Raw genomic sequence first — 22,434 nt, 5'->3', positions numbered from 1 at the left:
AGGGCCTCCAGAGCCACCACCTGCTACTTTTTTAGGTCATGCACAAGGGTGCCATGATGCTGGTCATATGCAGGCATCTTTCATATTTTGAACACTTTCCATATATTCATCTATTTTTTTATTCCATAACAAATGAATTATTCCTAAAAATATTAGTTATTAGATAATATTTACATACTATCATAGTAAAAGTACTTGTTGATTTATACTGGGAATTCAAAAGTATTCTGGTTCATTAAACAAACATCAGATAATTTTATTTGGGCAAATTTACATTTATGACTAGAATTTTATAGCAAATGGTACTCAAGAATCTTGTTTTAACAAGAAAATATGTATTGTTCCCCTTTGACAAATTGGATTGTCAAAAGACTGTTGATCTTTTTTTAAAAAGATTTTATTTACTTATTTGACACAGAGAGAGTACAAGCAGGGGCATCAGCGAGAGGGGGCAGGAGAGGCAGAGGGAGAAGTAGGCTCCCAAGTGAGCAGGGAGCTGGATGCAGGACTCAATCCCAAGACCCTGGGATCATGACTTGAGCCGAAGGCAGATGCTTAACCAACTGAGCCACCAAGGCACCCCAAAAGACTGTTGATCTAATAACATATAAAATAAACTGTGTTTCTAAATCAGATCTGCTTTTATAAATCTGATATATAATTAGTGAGAACTTTTCATTTTTTTGAAAAATTCCTCATTGGTATTAAGGCAGTAGTTAAATCATGTTGCAGTTCTATCAGCTGATGTTTGTTTCTTGTGCCAGAATATTTCTGAATTTTGAGTTTAAATTAACAAGTATTTCATTATAACACCATGTAAATATTATTTAATAACTAATGTATAATTTAATAACTAATATTCATTTATCATCAATAACCTAATTGCCATAACAAATTTGTTGAGTGTAAATAATATATTGACTAATTTAATATTTTTTTCTTTGAGGAGGGGGCACCTTGTTCTCTCATTCATACAAAAGGATGGTATGGCCAGTAGTGACCCTGGTACAAGGGCAGGGATAGGGGGGATCTCTGGGTGGCTCAGCGGTTTAGCGCCTGCCTTTGGCCCAGGGCGTGATCCTGGAGTCCCAGGATCAAGTCCCGCGTCGGGCTCCCGACGTGGAGCCTGCTTCTCCCTCTGCCTGTGTCTCTGCCTCTCTCTCTCTGTCTATCATGAATAAATAAATAAATAAATAAGTCTAAAAAAAAGGGGGGGGCAGGGATGATGTCTAATTGTGTCCTTTTATTATTTTGTTTTTAGAAAGAGAGAGCAACGGGCGCCTGGGTGGCTCAGTTGGTTAGGTGTCTGCTTTAGGCTCAAGTCACGATCCCAGGGTCCTGAGATCCAGTCGGGTGCCGGGCTCCCTGCTGTGTGGGGAGCCTGCTTCTCCCTCTCCCTCCGCCTGCTGCTCTTCCTGCTTGTGTGCTCTCTCTCTCTCATTCTCTGTCAAATAAATAAATAAAATCTTAGAGAGAGGGAGAGCGAGAGAGAGAGCATGAGCAGGGGTGGGAGGCAAGGGGCAGAGGGAGAGGAAGAGAATCTTAAGCAGATTCCGTGCCGAGGAAGGAGCCCAAAGAAGGCCTGATCTCACAACCCTGAGATCGTGACCTGAGTCAAAATCAAGAGTTTGATGCTCAACTGATTAAGCCATCCAGGAGCCCCCACCACCACCTCTTTTAAAAATAGAGCTCCACTCAGTGTGGAGCCCAACACAGGGCTTGAACTTACAACCCTGAGATCATCAAGACCTGAGCTGAGATCATGAGATGAACCCCTAACCTAGTGAGCCACCCAGGTGCCCCTAGTTGTGTCTCTATTGTCAGTGCCTTGAATAGGGCTTGGGGCACAGTGGACATTCAACATATATTTGTTGAATGAATAATGGAGGAGTTCAAGGCCTCAGGATTTACAATGATATATGTATGCTTTATTTCACTGTGCTTTCTAGAAATACTTTTGCACATTCCAGTGGAATAGTATTGCATAAAGTCTTGAACAACCCTCCTTAGTGGCCAGCTGAAGCTTATTAAATTGTCCCCCAGCAGGGTCCAATCTCCTCTCCCTTTGTTCCCTAGACACAGAGTACTTTCTCTGTGAAGTCTTAGGAGTAAGAAGTTTTCACATACCATTAAAGGAACATCCTTGCAACCTGCCTAGAGAGTCGTAAAGTTTAGTTATTTCTGAGAAAGTGGCATAAAATCCAGTAAAATGGCAAGGCTTTGTGCAAGTAGTTTCACATAGATCCTGAGGTTCCTTAAGACAGGAACAAGTGCACAGGCTAAAGAAAGCTATCTTATCATGGAAAGTAAACCCAGCCAAAACCGAAGCCTTTCAGGGGCCTACAAACAGCTGGTTCTCTATTTCTGGCTCGAGCTTTGTAATGCCAGAGACAGGATGAGTTCACTGCCTGGAATCTCTTTATGTTATTTCCTTTTAAAGAAAATAGTCACTTTGAAGGTAGTCCAAAAACACAGCACTAGGACCATTACTGATTACACAGTTCAATTCAATTAGCATTTGCTAAATGCCTTCTCTGTGCCAGGCATTAAAGAACTCAAAGATGAATAAGACAAGCTCCCTGCTGCTGGATATCTTAGTATCCAGTAGGGGAAAAATCAAACCCTCTCAATCAACAGCCTTGCCCATACAGCCCCATCCTGACCCAGGAAGCACCACCTCTCCCGAGGTATATGACAGCATCCTCACTTGCCTCTGCCTCCACTCTAGAGTTCTGATCCATTCTTCAGAGGGGACATTTTTCAAAAGGCAGATGTAAATCATCTTTTCCCCTGTACACAGGCAACAATCAGGCCCCTGACGGCCTGCTGGTAAGGCAAGCATCAGATCAGAAGCTCCCATATCAAGCCAGGCCCTCTGTGAGGCCACATCCTCAGTGGGTAAGCCAGAAGAAAACCTACCTTGTGTGTTGGCTCAGGGAAGGAGAGAAGAGCCCCCCCTTGGAATGCCTAACCAAACGCATGCAAGTCTGGAGTCAGAATTTATACTATGCCCATAATCTTAAAAGCCTAACACCAAAAATTTAGTTTTCAGCATTCTAGGTGAGTAGAGCCCTCTGAGCCATGGGCAAAAGATGAAAATCCTCACTTTAAACTCAACTCTCAGAGAATTACCAGAGATTAAAGTTCCAAAGAACATAAGCCTCACTGTCAAGAAAAAAAGGTCTAGAAATATCTCAATCAGAATCCCAGAAACAGAGATGTAAAACAATGGGTTAGAGACAATATTGAAAGAGAAAACAGATGAGAATTTTCTAGAATTGATAAAAGATACTAAACCTCAGAGACAAGAGTCCCAACAAATCTCAAGCAGAATAAATAGAAAGAAACCCTCACCCAGAAAATCATAATGACACAGAAGACATGAAGATAAGGAGAAGATTTAAAAAGCAGCCAGAAGGAAAAAGACACTTCATCAGCAAATATAGTCAACTGAGAACTGACCTCTCGATAGCAAAAATAGGAGTAAATGGTCACGTATTCTCAAAGTGCTGAGATCACATAACTATCTACCTAGTACTATATGTGCAGCAGCCCAATCTTTCAAGAATAAAGGTAAAAGGAAGGTAATCTTGCACAAACAGAAACTGATTGAGTTTATTACAAAGAGCCCCTCACCAAAGGAACGTCTAAAAGATTACTTCCAGGAGAAAGAAAATGATCCCAGAAGAAAGGTCTGAGTTGTAAAGTGGAATAATAAACAAGCAAATGGTAAATGTGGGTGAATCTAAAATACATCAAGGCTTTATAGAAACGAATAATAAGGTCTAATTTGTAAAGTTCAAAAAAAGGATAAAGTAAGAGAGAACTAAAATACTGGACAACAAAAGCATGTAAGTCAGGAAGGATGCAACCAAAACGAAATATCCTAAGATAGTTATGTTGTTAAGAGGAGAGTAAAGATACTAACTTTGGACGTTGTGAAATTATACACATATTAAATTTTTAGGGTAACCACTAGAAGAATAAAAATAGGATGCATAACTTCTAGACTAGTATGAGGGAAATGGGAAAAGGAAAAGTCAATTAAAAATATATGAAATCCATAATCATAAAGGGAAACACTAATATAACTCTTCAATGGTCAGACAGAAATATCAGGGCTATGACATTTGTCTAATGCAATCACAAGCTAATCTAATATACATATGTAAAATACTGCATTCAATAACTAGAGAATACACATTCTTTTAAAAAACAGATAGAAATTGACTATGTATTAGGCCATAGATCCAAAAATTGGAAAACAGAAAAAAGCAAGAGAGAAAGCAAGAGAAAGAGAGGAAAGAAGATCCTTTAATCACAATGCTATTAAGATAGAAATTAATAACAAAAAGAGAAGCAGAAATAATCTCACATGTTTAGAAACCCTTAAAAAAACCATAAAGCTGGCGGAGGTGGGTGAAATACAAGGTAACTTGGTGATGAGCACTAAGGAAGGCACTTGATGGGATGAGCACTTGATGGGATGGGATGGGGTGTTATACTATATGTTGGCAAATAGAATTTTTTTTTTAATTTTTTTAAAAAGAAAAAGGGAGAGTGATGGCTAGAACACAGGAAAAAAAAATAAAGAATAAAAATCAAATCAAAACAAAACAAAAAACCACAAAGCTAAATAACTCATGGGCCAAAGAAAAAAAATCTTCATGAAAATGTAAAATACATAGAACTAAAAGGTGATTTTAAAAAATACTACACAGCAAGACTGTGGGTGCAGCCAAAGCAGTACTTAGAGTCAAGTTTGTAGTTTGTTTTTTTTTTTAAAGTAAACTCTATGCACAACATGGCACTTGAACTCATGCCCCCAAGAATCCCATGCTCTACTGACTGAGCCAGCTAGGTGTGCCCCAAGCCTGTAGTCCTGAATGTTTTATTAGAAAAGATGACAGGTTAAGCATCCTAATCAATGTCAGATATAGGACAACATGATAAGCCTCAAAAGTAGAAGAAAAGATATCGTAAAGAGCAGAAAGCCATGAAATAGGAAACAAAAATAGAATGGAGATGATCAATAAACCAAAATTTGCTTCTCTGTAAGAATTAATCAAACTGAGATCTGTATAAAGTACTATAAGTGACTAAGCAAGGGTACTTAGCCAGCCTGGGGTGGGTGGGAGTGGGGGGGTCAGGAAGACTTATGGAAGAGAGGAGGCATGAGCTGATCCTTGAAGGATGTATAAGAGTAGCCAAAGAAAGGAAGGGAACATTCTAAGGAAAAGTAAAAACATGACTAAGGTAAAGGGAAATGGCACAGCATGAAGGGAGGGCAGTGTTAGTAGTGGGTAAAGTTCAAGGCATGGAATATGTGAAGTCTAGAGAAGCTTAAGGCCCAGATATTAATAAAAAAATATTCAACCAAGCCTTTATTGTATACCCAATGTCATGGGCTAAATACATGATTATATTTTTTTATGCTGGCAACAAACAACTCCATGAAGTTTAATTGTATCACGCCCATTCTTTAAGAATCTCAATCAGAATCCCAGAAAATGAGATGCAAAACAATGGGTTAGAGACAATATTGAAAGAGAAAACAGATGAGAAGAAACTGAGGTTCAGAGCAAAATTTCCCCACGGTTACATAGTGAGTTATTTCAAATCCATATCTGTGTGGTTCCAAAGTCCATGCTACACTGCATCTCAGGTCACAGAAGCCTTCATATGGACCTTTTATAAGGAGCCTGAAACTGTATTCTTGGGGCAAATATTCTAATTTACCCCACAAAAAATACAAAAATACAACTTAACAACTTAATCTTACACTGAAAGTTTGGAATGGTGTTACAGCTGCCACTACTCTATGCCACCAGGACAGAGTCCCTTTCATACAGGTGTCCAAAAAGCTGATTGATGTACAGTAAAAAGCAATATTGCAAAGCAGAATGACAACAGGAAGCACTGGCCTGATGTGTGTTCCTGAAACATGCTTACAATTACTACCTGGGAGGGTACCTGGGTAGCTCAGTCAGTTAAGCATCTGCCTTCAGCTCAGGTCATAATCCCGGCATGAACCGTGCATTGGGCTCCCTGCTCAGTGGAGAGGGGAGCTTCTCTGCTTCTCTCTCTGCTCCTCCCCCAGCTTGTGCTCTCTCATTCTCTCTCACTCTTTCTCTCAAGTAAGTAAATAAAATCTTGAAGAAAAAAAAAAGACAATTATTACCCGGGAGGCAAGTACTGTTCAATGACGAGAACTGGATAAGCGTATGGCACTTTTTTCAACATCTTTATTGACATACAATTCACATACGACACAATGCACCCATTTAAAGTATACAGTTCAACAGTTTTTGGCATAGTCATGGAGTTGTGCAACCATCACAACCTATTTTAAGACATTTTCATCACCCCAAAGAGAAATCCTGTACTAGCAGTAATTCCCAACTTCACCACCAAAAGCCTCCCGCAGCCCTAGGCAACCACTACTGTACTTTATATAGATTTCTCTATTCTGAACATTCCATATAAATGCAATCACATAATGTGCAGTCTCTGTGATTGGCTCCTTTCGTGTAAGATGTTTCCATTTTTTTAAATATTTTTTTAAATTTTATTTATTTATTTGCGGGAGAGAGAGAGAGATAGAGAGAACACAAGCAGAAGGCAGGGAGAAGGAGAAGCAGACTCCCTGTAAGCAGGGAGCTTGATCCCAGGATCCTGGGATCGTGACCTGAGCCGAAGGCAGACACTTCACCAACTGAGCCACCCAGATGCCCCCCATGTAAGATGTTTTCAAGGCTCATCCACGTTGTGGCGGGTATCAGTGCATTGCTTCTTAGGCCAAATAATATTGCACTGCATGGATATTCCACGTTTTGTTTGCCCGTCATCTCATGGACATTTGGTTGTTTCCACTTTTTGCCTATTGTGAATAATGCTACCATGAACATTAGCATACATGTTTCTTAGTGAACATTTGTGTTCATTTCTCTTGGGTATATACCTAGGAGTAAACTACTTGGATGTAGTCATTCCATGTTTAACACTTTGAGGACCTGCCAAACCGTTTTTCAAATGGCTGTACCATTTTACATGCCCACCAAGAGTATATAAGGGCTCCAATTACTCCACATCCTCACCAACACTTCTGAATTTGTTTTTTTAAACATCCTAGCGGGTACAAAGTGGTATTTCATTGTGATTTTGATTTTCATTCCCCTATTGGCTAATGATGGCATGTAACATTTTAATACCTTTAATGTGTCCCTTTTTTTTTTCTTACCAGAGATATTCTGACAAAACCTAAGAAATAAAGAAATAACCTATTGAAACTTTCCTCCATTTCATTACCCAATTGTATGTAAAATGCCTAAACCTTAGCTCTGGGGAAGGAGATCCAGGAGCTAGATGTGGGGAGAGGGTCAAGGGTAGAAAATCAAGCATGTCCACTGAGTATGTTATTTGAAAATTTAAAAGTGGCTTTCATTTTGATGTGGCTATAGATGTGATAGCTGCACAAAAACAGCCCTATCAAAATGCCCTGCTTTGAACTAGGAATAATTATCAAAACTAGATTTGCTGAAGACGGAAAAGATTCACTTAGTTTACTCTCTTCTCCAATATTTGTTATTACATCTTTCAAAAGCAAATACTTCTAGGAACTCTCATATACTGTTGAGTAGAAACTGCTACAATTCTTGAAAGCAAATCAGTGTATCTTTCAGAAGCCTGAAATTATACATGTCCTTTCACCCAAATATTTCATTTCTGCAAAGTTTATTTTAAGATAACTTAAAATGTAGGGGGAAATGACTCCAGAAAATTTTTTCACAGAGGAATCAATCTAAACACTTAATAACATGAAAATAAATAAATAAATTTCACTGAATGAGTTTTTTATTTTATTTATTTATTTATTTGTTTATTTATTTATTTATTATTGGAGTTCGATTTGCCAACATATAGTGTAACACCCAGTGCTCATTCCGTCACGTGCCCCCCTCAGTGCCCGTCTCCCAGTCACCTCATCCCCCTGCCCTCCTCCCCTTCTACTACCCCTTGTTCATTTCCCAGAGTTAGGAGTCTCTCATGTTCTGTCACCCTCTCTGATATTTCCCACTCATTTTCTCTCCTTTCCCCTTTAATCCCTTTCACTACTTTTTATATTCCCCAAATGAATGAAACCATATAATGTTTGTTCTTCTCCAATTGACTTGAGATTTCTTTTTAACAATTAAGATGACATTTCCGGGGCAGCCCGGGTGGCTCAGCAGTTTAGCGCCGCCTTCAGTGGAGGGCGTGATCCTGGAGTCCCGGGATCAAGTCCCACATCGGGCTCCCTGCATGGAGCCTGCTTCTCCCTCTGCCTGTGTCTCTGCCCCTCTCTCCCTCTCTCTCTCTCTGTCTCTCATGAATAAATAAAATCTTTAATAATAAAAAAAAAAAAACCACCTAGCTCCATAGAAATGTAAGACCCTAAGGTTCTCCACACAGCCTGCTAATCCATTAGAGGTTTAATGGCACCTGAAGATAGAATTGTGCGTGCTTTCTACCCTTTTGAGCGAACATGTCAGCAATAAGTAAAGACTGCTTTTAGTGACTAGGAAGGAAAAAATTTTCAATTATTATAGGGTAGATTATGCAAGGCAAATGGTTATCTATTAAATGTTTAAATAATCAACAGGGGAAAGGCTTACAATGCATAGGAGACACAAAAGTAACTATCCATAATATAAACCAATAAAAAAAAACATTAACAGAAGCAAAATATAAACATAAACAAGAGATAAATGAACAAAGAATATACTGAGGCATTCCACAGATGAAGTAGTACAAAGGACTGGTAAGCATACAGAAAGCCCAACCTTACTGACAAGCAGAGAGATGTAAATCAAAAGAACACATTTTTACCTTCAGTTGGGCAAAGATTTAGAGCATTAATAGAAGATAGCATCATTGCAAAGGAGGTGAGAAGACAGGCATTCTCAACATTGCTGGTGGCATTTGACAGTAACCACCAAAACACAAAGTGACAACCCTCTGACCCAACAATTCCTAGGAATTTATCCTAAGAAGTATTTGTACAAATAAACAATGTCTGAACAACAATATCCTGTGCCTTTCTTTGTAATTGCAAGGAATAAGTGTGGGAGCAATATCCATCAATAAATTTTATGATGGTATATCCACAAAGTGGACTATTAAATTGTTACTAACATGAAATGAACCTATATTTATTAACAGAGAAAGATATCCAGGCTAAAAAAGCAGTTGACAAACACTATATGTATTGTTTAACTGCAGCATTGAAAAGAACGTATGTTTGTATTTATACACTACATGTGTATCTCTTGCATCTCTACATATGATTGATATTATGATATGGTGGTCATTAGCGCTGTTCACTGGATACTCTGATTATCCTCTTTATACCCTCATGGTAGGACCGCACACCCTCAGCTCTGTGAAGTCAGCCATGCCATGTAACACTTTGGTGAAGGAAATGTGAGCACAGTCACTTCTGGGCAGAAGTCTTAAAAGTCAGAGTGAACAATTTGCACAGTCCCTTCCCCTCAGTGACTCAATGAAGCAGGTGTTGAGCTGGAAGCATGAGTCTCTGAATAACCAAAATGATGAGAGCTTCCCCATCCCCCCCTCCACCAATCTGCATTGAATCCCTGAGTATGAGCAAGAAATAAACTTTTGTTATTATTAAGTCATTGATACATTATGGTTGCTTGTTACTACAGCACAATTTAGTTATCCTGATAAATGCAGGAATAGGAGAAGAATCTGGAAAGATACATACCAAACATTAACAGTGGTGTTGTCTCTTAAGGAGAAGAGTTAGAAGGGAAGGGGATGGGGTGAGGAGTAGGGGCTTAGGAGGTTATTTTACACACCTGGGAGCTGTGTACGTTTTTTATGAGCACATATTATTTTTGGAAATTGAACAAATTTATTTATAAATAGTCTAAGATGTCTAGAAAATTTACCATTGTTGCTTTTTTATATTCCAGTAAAACACAGTTCTGACACAAAGAGAAATAAAATCTCCCTATGAGCATAAAGAACAAAACAGGAAAACTGTCCTTCATAAGAATTCTAGGCAGATGGACAGAAGGACATTTTGGAAAAGTAACATTCTACTGAAAGGGATGATGGGCACAGGACAAAAACTGCCCTATTCTTCCAGCTCCATGAAGGATGAGGACATTTTATTCAGATGACAGAGAAGCAGATGGGGATAGAGAAAGAGTCGTCAGAACTGCCTGCTAGGACTTACAAAGGCATTTATAAAAATCACTAGATAATGGTCCAAACACATCCAGGGAAACAAACACACATAAAAATGGCAGCCGTTACAACAAGGCACCACTTGATGTGACGTGAGAGAGATATTAGTCCATCTGGGATAGAGAAACATGATTACTGTTCTCACTAGCAAAACAATAATCTTTGCAGAAGAATCTGAGGAACATAGCCTGGCTGCAAGGGAGCAACTGCAAGGAAGGGAGGAGTTCAAAACTAATGAAAGGACAAGTAATGTTATGCCAAAGCCTGTTCATGCCACCAAGCTTCTTTTATAAAACTTAATTAAGATGTCACAGAAATTCATTGGAGGGAAAGCCTAACAGGTATTCCTACTGTAAACACAGGCATTTTAAAGATTTTCTGATTTAACCCTCATAACAACCCTGCCAAGTATTCTGTGCTCATTCCTCGAGATGAGAAACCTTTGGCTCAGAGAGGTAAAGCAAGTTGCCCAGGGTCACAGAGCCAATATCCAAACCCATGTCTGGCTATGGTCTTTCCAGAGTCAGTGGGGAGGGCTGTAGTAGGGATGATGGCAGAGAATAGAGAATTCAGCCCAGGAAATCCCTAACTCTTCCACACAGTTAATGGGTATAATCACACACACAACCTCAGCCCTCCCTGCGAACTCAAATATCTAAAATAAGCTCTCCATGGTGATACATTTAATAATTAATACACCAAAGTATGAGGTAGGCACCAGGTTCAAAATGGAGGCTTTAAATTTTTCAGTTAAATTCACAAAACCTTAGAAGTACAATCGGTTTAAAAAGTTTAAGTCCGTGCTACTTTAAAATTTTTAAACTTAGACTACATCACGTTGACATTCATTTAAAATGTAACTGTCCCCACTTGATGGGATGAGCACTGGGTGTTATACTATATGTCGGCAAATTGAATTTAAATTTTTTAAAAAGTGATAGAAAATGTAACTAACTGTCCCTTATCCACAGAGAGGATGTGTGTTTTTGCTCTCTGCGCTATCCCAAGAGTCCAAATATAGTCTGGCACAGAATAGGTCTCAGTATGTCTGTGAAATGATTCCGCTGAGCTGGTCATAGATGCTCTGGTTAACCAGTAACCTACATACACAGACTTAAATTCTATAACAGTTTTTCTTTTCTAGTTTTTAAAAAGTAGATCAAAAAACCAGTGTCTGTACTTGCTCAAAGGAAGAGAAATGGCTAACATTTACTAAATACTGAAAGTATGTCAGGCATTGGGTTAAGGCAATTTAGATACATTCCCTTATTTTATCTCACAAAAATTCTGCAAGGTAGGTGTCACTTACCCGTTGTTACAGGTCAAGAAATTGAGGCTCAGATTATGTATTTAGTACATGATCAGTTTAGTCACACAAGTCATTAGTAGCAAGGATTTTAACTCAACTGTCTGAATCCAGAGTTCATGCTAGCTCCAAGACACAACACTTCCCCTCTAGAGAAAGCACTTAAAGAGTGAGCAATTACTATTATAATATGTCCTTTTCAAACAATAGATTTAAAAGAAAATGAGAATGTATTATTGAATTTTTACATTCAACTTCTGCTGATACAAAATCAGAATCCAGGATGCTACCGAAATTGAGGCTATTTACAGTAGAAGGTATGTTTACATAATATGGGAAACAGCTCTAGCAATTATCAGCTGAAAAACCAAAATTTTAATTTGTACTGGCCTTTGAACTTGAGTATGAGCCCCTGGAACTTGTTGATTTTTTAAAGGCCTGTTTAAGGCGTTCATGTGGATTTGTGAAGCTATCGCACATACCACACCATTCAAACAACAGAGGTAGTGAATTGTAATTGTAACGGTATGACAAGCTCAACAGGCAAAGGAAAAATTCTGGAGGACTAGACATTAAAATAACATGTCTGTTGAAAGGAGAGCATTTGATGGAGTAGGATATAAACCATTCTTACATACAATGCTGCGTGCAAAAAATGGAACATAAGTTGCAATAACTATCATTGAAATGAGAAAGGGAGGTAAGATTAAACCGTCCAATTTTTCACTTTATACTTCATCTTCTTCCAGAAGGAATGATACAGCAGGATCACATTCCAGAGAGGAGCAAGGCAACTCAGCTAGGCAAATGGCACCCAAATTAAATTACTTCTCCTCTGTGAGCAGCAACAAGATAGGATTTGGAAGGTGCAGGCACCAAATGCTCCCTCTGCCAGGCAAGATATATTTCCACGTGCTTTATTTTAAGTCCTATTTGCAATATCGCTCTCCTGGTTCTGAGTGACTCTGTCATTTGAGAGTTATGCATCAAACAAATGGGAGGGTTAACCAGTGGAGAATTATAAAACACCCCAGCAAGTAAGTTTCGGAACAAGAAAGACCACTGTTTGAGCCCGGACTCCCTCTCTTGCTGCGCCCACCTCAGTTTCTTCAAGCATTATCTGGGACTAATGATAATCAAGCAACTCCTGGCAGGGTAGATTTTAACAAAGGATTTGTAAGGAAAACAGCGTAGGACTGTACACTGATTCTAAGCACAGGCCCTGGATGGCTCTGCCACTTGTTACCTGTGGCTGTGGGCTAGCCCTGTACCAACCTCTCCCTAAGCCTCAATTTCCTCATCTGTAATTTGGAAATGAGAGGAGGATCTACTTTGGGGGTTGCTGTGGGGATTAAATAAAACAATCCATAGTAAATGTCTGATATAATATTTAATGAACATAAACCTCTTAGTGCAATGCCTAGCACATAACAGATATTTAATAAACAGTAACTGATATTACATAAGTTTTAAATAGAGCCATATAATAAATGTATACATATTCTAAAGAAGGCTGGATAAACTTCAGAAAACAACCCAGGTTTCAGAGTCTCTGAAACAAAGAGTTTACACTGGAACAGATCTTGGGACAGGGACTTATGCAAGCTGTTACCAACAAAGGTCCTTCTATTGAATCTCTCAGCGCCTACATTCATGTCAGCTAGCTGGTGTCCATGGCACCACCGTGCACATACATATACACAACCTACATCTCCAAGGAAGGCAGCTCATAACAAGAGCGGCATCTACTCTCCTTGGTATCTTTTCCCTAAGGTTTCTTTACTAATGGTGTCAAAACTGCAAAAGAATACACAGGGGGCAGGGAAAGAGTCTCACACAATTGGAAGAAGACCATACAATTCCCTAAATATTTATTGAGCATCTACTATGAGCCAGGAATCATCTCTCTCTTTCATGTCATAACTTCAATAGTGACTCCATAAACCTGATTTTGCTATTCTCAAATAAACTTTTGTCATATCTATTAAGTTTACAGAGCCATCATTTACAGAATTTTCCTTTGCAAGGCAAATTCATTATCATGAACATGACTGGATTAGACCTGACCAGAGTGGATATAACTGAAAACCGAATCATCAGAGAGTTGGCGTGGTACACCTGGGGCTGAGAGAGTGGGCAAGCAAAGCTGAGTCTATATATGGCAAGATTCTGTAATCATATTCAGGCAGAAGCACAAGTTTCTTGGCATGGCCTCCAACATCCTCCATGATCTGGCTCCTTCTCCATCTCTCCCCACTCTCCCACATGCTCCCTATCATCCCATTCTGCATATAAAATCTGTCCCATACTCCCTGCCTTTGTTCCAACTCTGTGAGGAATGGCCTTTACCTCTTCAACTCCCAGACTGGCCTGCATGTCTGTCTTTCACACTGGAAGTTGCTGGAGGACAAGGAGTGAATCCCATTCACATCTGTATCTGTAACTCCAACCTGGGGTCTGCAGATAGAGATCCATTAGGAAACAGTCAGAAGAGTCCAGAACTGAAGGCTGGTTCCAAATGGAGCTCTGTTTCAAATGCTAGCTTGGCCATTTATCAGCCATATGACCCTTGGATAAGTTAACCTCTGTGTGCTTCAATTTACTCTTTCATAAAATGGAGACAGGAGGCATTTTACTGAGTTGTTGGGGAAATCAAATCACTGTAAATACATGAAGCACTCAGAAGAGTACCTGGCACAGGATAAGAGTTATGTAAGAATTCATCATATTTGCCGATATTTCATAAAACATTGCTGTTAAATGTATGTGTAATAAAGAAAAGTGAAGGAGGAAGGGAGACTGTGTCCCGTAGCTGAGCAAACACTGAGTTCACATGCTGGCTACATGCTATCCTGCTAAATGGATCATGTGGTGTGGCCCCTCACTATGCACTCACAAAGGAAACACTGGGTTTTTACCCTGGTTGGTGTCCATGACCTTATTTCTTACCTGGGCTACCCGCCCACCCCTGCCAGAGCCAGCTAGCTGGGTACTCCCAAATCGTGCAGCAACAGCACAGCATGACATACCAGGGACACCGCTCAATCCCTTGTGTCCCAGCCCCCACTGGAGATATCCCTGCTCCTAGAACATTGTGCTGAGCATTATAAATGATCTTGTCCAACATCTCTCCCTAACAGAAATACTGAGGTCTGGAGAGGTAGTGTCTGCACCTTCTTAGTACCCCCTTTAAAAAGGCTACTTTGTCATGCAGTCAACTTTACAGTAGGTACTAAAAATAGCATCATCCTAGTTTAAAGCTGGACGGAACTCAAGGTTTACCTACTCTAGTACTTTTGAAACTCTACCTTTTAGGGTGTCAGGATGAACTGTGAGCTCTGTGGCAAGTATCTCATTCATTCATTTGGTGAATATTTATTGAACACCTATGGTGTAACCCAAGCCAAATACCACTCCTGCCCTCCCAGGAGGACCAGGTCCTCACAGACTCATAGCGAAGAGTGGCATTAAGCAAACAATCACACACCTAATAGTAAAGTCCTATTGTTGTGAGTGAATTTGCTTTAAAATACGCCAGAAAGAGTAACTCTTACTTACCTGTCAATATGCTTTCTGAGCAAGAAGAAAAAGGCAGAGCTGGGGCAGAGAGGGCAGTTACAGGTAGGGCCTGGAAACTACCCACTCCACTGGGTTCACCAGTGCCAGGGTCTTGTGTAGACTAACGTTACTATTATGCGGCTACAGGAGAGCCTGGGAACCACTGAACTAACCCAACCGACCCTGTTTGACAGACAGGTAAACGAAGAGGCCTAAAGAGTTTAACTCACTTGACAAACTAGCAGAGTCAATACATGGAAGAAATTTAAAATCTTTTAGTGGCTCACACAGTCTGCCAAAAACAAATTCACATCCCACAGCATGGCCCCTGGTCTGAACCCTTCTCATTTCTCCAGCCTCCACCTCACTACTATCCTGCTGCCCACTGATATCCAGCCACTCGGAACTATATGCAAAACCCCAAATGGACCTCTGCTATACCCCTACTATGCTCTCTACCAGATATCCAAAGTTGACAGCCCCTAGATAACTCCCACTCCTTTTCAGCACTCAGAACTCAGCTTACAACTCTCTCCTCCAGGAAGCTCTTCTCGAGATGGCGAAGCTCCCTCTTCTCCCATAGCACTTAGAGCTTTACACAGGGACAGGGAAACACTCATCACATAATGTATTCATCCATTCAACAAACATTTATGGAACACTTTCTACATGCCATGCATCTGAGGATACAGCAGCAAACAAAACAAAGCCCCTTGCCCTCATGGAACTTACATTCTAATAAGGGAAGCAGATAACAAACAAACAATACACGATATAGTATCAAGTAGAGTTTAGTGCCATAAAAAAAAAATAAAATAAAATAAAGAAGAGCAAGGGTCGGAGGAGGGATCACAAAGAAGGCTTCTCTGAGGAGGTGGCATTTGCTCAGAGATCAAAAGCAACAGAGCAAGCCATGCAAATAACTGGGGAAAGAACATTTTGGGAAGTAGCAACAAAGACCCTATAATCACCGCAATGACTTGTTTTACTTGTGTTTTTATTCCTACTGAACAATTAAGGTCCTTGAGGGCAAAGGTTAAGCGTTTTTGATTCCCAGGGTCCAGCATCCATAGCGGACACTCACAGACTGTGAGCATGAACCTGGCGCGTATGCCTGCTGGTTTCTGAGACCTTCTGGTTCCACCTCCCAAGATCTAGCCGGCTTCGTGTCTGTCTCTCCCACAGGGCTAAGCTAAGCACAGGCCCTCCTTGGGCCAGTCGGCCTCACCTGATTCTGCGGCTTGGTTTCAGTCCCTGGATTCTCTCTTCGTTAGGACCACAGCACTGACAAGTCCTCCCTCACATCACTGGCCCAGGTCTGCGACCCTGTCCGGAGCTGGGAGCCCTCCTTCCAGCTTTCCTAGGCACGCAAGTCCTCCTCTGAATCCCGCAAGGCCCAAGCCTGGGGGCCCTGACGCCCGGAGTCAGACTTCCCCGGTGGCTAACCCCTACCTTCCCGGAAGTCTACCCTGCCTGATTCCTGACTTCTCTCCAAACTACACGACTCCTTCCCTTTGGGACATCAACCTCCTGACCTCATCAGTCCTTTCCGGGGCCGTCTCTCCATGTGTCGCAACTTCGTAAAACCGTTTCTGGATGTCTGCCGAGGCCAAAGCACAGAGAGCTAAGTACCTGAGTCTTCATGCTGCCTCCTGTAGGTTCCTGTTCCCTCAGCAGACCGTCCGGGTCTCAGTCTCCAGACTTGACGGCCCTAAATCTCACAATCACACCACTCCTGGGACCCTGCGGAATAGCCTTGGGAGCTGAAAAATCAAGTCAGACGACCCTCTGCACCCCAGCGCCCCCGCCGGGCCTAAGATGGGTTCAGGGATGAACGACCCATGACCCATGACCCATTCCCCTGTCCATCCACCACTTCTGGACGTGCGCTGTAGGCCAAGCCCTAGGATGTAAATAAAACACGGTCCCTGCACGGAGGACAAGACGCGGACGGGGTGGCGGTGGTGGCGGTGGTGGTGGTGGTGGTGATGGTGGTGATGGGCTGTGGTAGGATCAGCTGCCGTCGGCGGCGCACTCGCACCGGGGCGAGTCTTCCGATGCCAACAAGACTAGGAGACTCCGCGGGGCGGAAACAGGCCTGAGAGGTGAGGCGGCTTGCTCCAGGTCGCACGGCCGGGCGGCAGGGCGGGGCTGGTACCTGGGGCAGGTGGGCGCTCCGAGGTGCAGGCGCAGGTGCAGGTGCAGGTGCAGGTGCAGGTGCCCCTCCCCCCCCCACCCCCCCCCGAGCCACGCGCCGCGCCGCGCCCGGCCGGGCCTCACCTCTTTCCACCGGAGCTGGCGGATGCTGATCTTCAGCGCGCCCAGGGAGGTCCTGGCCTTGGAGCTGTCCACGGTGACCGGCCGCGGGGGGCGCAACTCGTCCGCCGGGTTCCCCGAGCTCCGCCCGCAGCCCCGGCCCTTGCCCGCGGCCTCCCGGTGCAGGCGGAGGCCCCGCGCCCGGGCGGGCTGCGGCGGGGGCGGGACGGCGCTGGCATCGCCCTCCCGGGCCGCGCGGGGCCTCCCCGGGGCGCGCTCCTCCCGCGGCTCCTCGGGCGCCTCCCGCTCCGGCTCCCCCGCGGCGCCCGCGTCCAGGCCGACCCGCTCCGCCTCCCGCCCGGCCGCCGGCTCCCGGTCGCCGCTGCCCCGCCGCATGGCGCTCAGGGCCGCCGCCGCCGCCGCCCCGACCCGCCGCCACGCGCCGCCGCGGCCACGCGCTCCCCGGCCCTGCCCGTCGCCATGACCGCTCGGGCTCCGGCTGACCGGGCGGCCGCCGCCGCGGGACGGGGCCCGCGAAGGGACAATCGCCGCCGGAGCCGCGGCGACTCCCTGGGCGACGGCGCCCACGTGGCCAGGCCTGTCACAGAGGCGGCGGCGGCCATCTTGGAAGAGGGCGGAAGCCCTGGCGCTCCGAGGGCGCAGCGCTGGGCGGGGCCGGAGCGGAGCTGCGGGGCTGCGGGGCTGCGGGGCTGCGGGGCACGAGCGTGTCACCCCTGTGGGCTCCTGCGCGCCGCGCCGGGGGACTGCGGGCGACGGACACGAACCTCTCAGCAACAGGCTCACGTCCCCGGCCCCCATCAGCGGTCGTGGGGACAACTCCAGGCTGCACGAGCTCCAGATTTTGACCTTTTTTAGGTGTGCAGCTCGATGGAATTAAGTGCATTCACATCACCGTGCACAAACCATCCCCAACATGCGGGTCTGGAACCGTTTTCATCTTCTCAAATTGAAACTCTGCATCCACTAAACCATGTCTCTCTCCCCATCCTCCCTCCGCCTGCTCCTGGCAACCACCATTCTACTGTCCCTATGCACTTAACTCCTCCAGGGACCTCATTACATGCAACTGGGATGGTGCAACCTTTGTCCCTCTGCGTCTAGCTGATTTCACCAGCATAGTGCCGTCACCACTCATCCACGCGGTAGCAGATCCCAGAAGGGCATTCCTTTTTAAGATCGAATAATGGTTTGCTGCACGAATCTAGCACACTGTCTCTACCCCACTCATCTGTCAGTGGACATTCGGATTGCTTCCACCTGTTGGTTGTTGAGAATAATGCTGCAGTGAGCATGGTTGCACAAATACCTTTTCAGGTAGGTCCCTGGTTTCATTTCTTTTGGGCCGCAATATATATATTTTTAAAGAGTATTTATTCATGAGAGACTCCGAGAGGGAGGCAGAGACACAGGCAGAGGGAGAAGCAGGCTCCATGCAGGGAGCCCGATGCGGGACTCGATCCCGGGACCCTGAGATCACGACCTGAGCCAAAGGCAGATGCTCAACCCCTGAGCCCCCCAGGGGCCAATCCAAGGAGAGGGTTCTCCCCTCTCACCTTTGGGAGTCACATTTGTTTGTTTAGGGGAATGCAGTTGGGAAAGTGTAACAGCACCCCCAGACTGAAGACAGTAACTGCAACAGCTCACAGGTGGCCCCTTTTTCGTCACTCGTCTCCCCTGGTCTCTTGTTTCTTTCTTTTGGCCCAAGGGTGCCCTGCTTCAATAAACTGCCTTGAAATGTACCAGTCATAAACCCAAGAGGGCCAAACGTCCTTTTAGCAGCAGAGGGCGCTCCCATCTCTCTCTGGAAGCCACCGTGTTTACTTCAGTGTTTTAAGTGTAGTCATGCGACTGCCGGTACCTGAGTTAATTGGCACAAATAACTTATTTAGAATGCAGGCTCTTGAACCCCAACCCCAGAGATTTTGATGCAGAATATCTGGGCGGGACTGGGAGTCTGTATGTTAAATTAGTTCCTCTGCTGACTCTAAGGCACCTAGTGTCAAGAACCACTTATCTAGTCTGTCTCAAGGCCTCTAGAGATCCTTGGAGCTGTCCGTGGTACCAAAGAGAAGCCCCCACCCCACCCCACCCATCTCTGCACCAACCTACTCGCCCCACTAAATCCTGTCTCTCCTCTATCCCTGGTCTTATCGAGGGTTACTGCCTTTATTCAGTCATCCCTGCTTGAAAGTTGCAAGGTCTTAACTTATTACTCTCCCTGGCCTCCTAAAACCAGCCCATCTCCAAGTCTTAAGAGGTTTTACACAGGGATGCCTGGTTGGCTCAGTGGTTTAGCACCTGCCTTTGGCCCAGGGTGTGATCCTGGAGTCCTGGGATCGAGTCCCACATCGGGCTCCCCGCATGGAGCCTGCTTCTCCCTCTGCCTGTGTCTCTGCCTCTCCCTCTCTCAGTGTCTCTCATGAATAAGTAAATAAAATCTTTTTTTTAAAAAGAGGTTTTACACAGAAATGTCTCTCTCATCTTTTCTCCCTTGTCCATCTTTATTATCATTGTTCCAGTTCAGGCCATCAGCCTGGACCATTGCACGAGCCCCCTCCTGGGCCGCCCTACATCAGACCCCACTTGGATGTCTCCCTCTTGGATAAGCCTTCCTCAGGTGCCAAGCGGAAATAGTTACATTCTCTGCCTTCTACTGACATACATGATAACCCTCGATCATGGTCTGCCTGCACTGTGTAGAAATCATCTTAGCCTCCTCCATAAGTCTGGGAAGGACCATGTCTGATCTGATTCATCTCCATATGGCATTTCCAGGGGCTAGAACAAAGAGGTCCTCAGAAAGTAATGTGAATGATAATTTAATAGTCCTTTTCCACTTCATTTGCCAAATCTGGAATTGCCATTCCAGATTCATATTCATTTGGCCTTGCATCTCAAAACGCTGCTTCAGGGCCTTTGCACATGTCCTTCCTGCTGCCTAAAGCACTCTTTCTCTAGAACTCTGTCCACTTTTCCTTCAGCATTTAGTGTAAATGATACATCTATGGAGGTACCTCTGATTTCTCAATCTAAATCAGACCTCCTTAGAGGAAATAATGATGCAAGAGAGAAAAACAGGAGGAATCACAAGGCAGTGCACAGTTAAGTGCCAAATAAGACAAGGAGTAAAAAAATTACTTAGGAGTTCAAGGAATAGAGAATTTACTGTGAACTGGAAAGCCAGATAAGACTTCCTCTGAGAGACGGAATATAAACTGAGTCTCCAAGATAAACTAAGAATCAGGCAGGTAGAAAGTAGGGGCATGGTCATTCTGGAGGCTGTGGACAGGGCTGCCATGTGCAATCCTGCAGGTGACCCAAGAGGCCTCAGAAGGGCTGAACTCCACCTTGATCTCTGCCCACTAACCCTCAGCCATTGAGACTTTGTCCACCGGAAGGCGGCACCTTTATCAATTGGTTCAAAGGCTCCCAGGGCTTGTGGAGGTCCTATCCTGAGAAAGAGGTGAAGAAAAAGGCATAGTGCAAGTAGATTTAAGAAGGGGATAATCACAAGTCCTTTGGGGAGCAGGGAGCAGACTGCACTGGTTGAAACAAACATCTTAGAGGAAGGGAAATGAGGAAACAAGGCTCATTTGATTTCATTGCCAGGCCTTTGAACATGTCAGTAAGTTCTGACTCCTCAGGAAGCTTGAAGAGCTTATGGAAAATCCAAACCCAAATGGGGCTCCTCAAAGAGAAGCCTCAGTTACAGCTGCTGAGGAGCAAACAATGGGTTAGAATCAGGGACTCAAACAACTTCTCAAAAACATAAAAATGCGTACAAAAGTAGATCCCTCCCTTAGTCGTCTCCTTTTCCTTCACAGCACTCATCACAGTGTACAGTGGGAGTCCAGTTCACTTGTTTCTCTGTCGTGGTCTGTCATGCCAGCCAGAGTCCAAGTGCCAGAAGCAAGGTGTGTGCTGTCCTTGTTGACCACCGTATATCCCAGTGCCTGCCAGAACTGTTTTTTGAATGAACGAACAGAAAAAGAAAACTCAGATATTCAACAATAAGGAAATAGTTGCACAGACGGTAGAAGATACTGCCGATGACAGCTTTAGCCGCTTGGAAAATGTTGATGATGTAACAGTAAGCAGACTGGTGCATTGCAATTACAATGCTGAAAAACTGTCCTGCTTAAATGGGGCCTGGAAGAATATAGAGACAAATGAGAACAGCTGTGGTGCTAGAGGCACGAGATCTTGGTTGAATTTGCCTCTCAATTTGGGCAAACTGGGTCAACCTTGGGGGTCTTCATATCTTTAGACCGAGAAATCCATCCAATTTCTAAATACTTCTGCTACAAATCAGAAAGGCAGACTTAAGCTTGCCGTGGTTATGTGTTACCAGGAAACCTCTCTGCTCCAGGCACCGTCCTAAGCATTTTACATACGTCATGTCATGTAATCTTCACAACAGCCCTGGGATATGTCCCGTTATTAATCACATTTTACAGATAGACAAAGAAGTTATTATTCAGAGGAGTCACTTGCCCAAGTCACACAGCTAGTAAAGGGCTCAAACTCAGCATGATGTGACACCAGCACCCAGCTCCAAGCACCCACACTCATCGCCACACCAGGACCTTGTGCACGAAAATACTCAACCTATGGAAAAGAAGGGGGAAAAAAGAGAGACAAGCCAAAAGACAGACACTTAACTATAGAGAACAAACAGATGGTACCAGAGGGAAGGTAAGGAGGGGGAGGCGGGTGAAGTAGGTGAAAGGGATTCAGAGGATACTTATCATGATGAGCACTGAGAAATGTATGGAACTATTGAATCACCGTATTGTACACCTGGAACTAATATAAGACTCTATGTTAATTATATTGGAATTAAAATTTTTTAAATTTTTAAATAAAAACTGAAAAAATTTAAAAATAAAAGCTAAAAACATACTCAACACGTTATACATAACTGAGCCCATATGTATGTCTATGTGTTTATGTATAAATATATATACATGCTAATCCTCAGCTATGTGAAAATTATATTCAGGGAAAAACACTGGAAGCCAATATGTCAATATATTAAT

At 43.7% G+C, this 22,434-nt stretch overlaps 1 protein-coding gene across 1 annotated transcript in view; it reads right to left on the bottom strand.

Annotated features, from left to right (window-relative positions):
* Nucleotides 1-17,770, bottom strand: part of TTLL11 (tubulin tyrosine ligase like 11) — a 244,572-nt gene extending 226,802 nt beyond the window's left edge. The window contains exon 1 of the mRNA XM_038546068.1: nt 17,399-17,770. Coding sequence (XP_038401996.1) covers nt 17,399-17,770 — 372 coding nt within the window. The remainder of the gene's footprint in view (nt 1-17,398) is intronic.
* Between the last annotated feature and the right edge of the window lie 4,664 nt (nt 17,771-22,434).

The sequence above is a fragment of the Canis lupus genome, chromosome 9 (genome assembly GCF_011100685.1).
Source record: "Canis lupus familiaris isolate Mischka breed German Shepherd chromosome 9, alternate assembly UU_Cfam_GSD_1.0, whole genome shotgun sequence".
In the NCBI taxonomy this organism is placed as follows: domain Eukaryota; kingdom Metazoa; phylum Chordata; class Mammalia; order Carnivora; family Canidae; genus Canis; species Canis lupus.
This window is presented reverse-complemented; position numbering and strand designations above follow the sequence as displayed.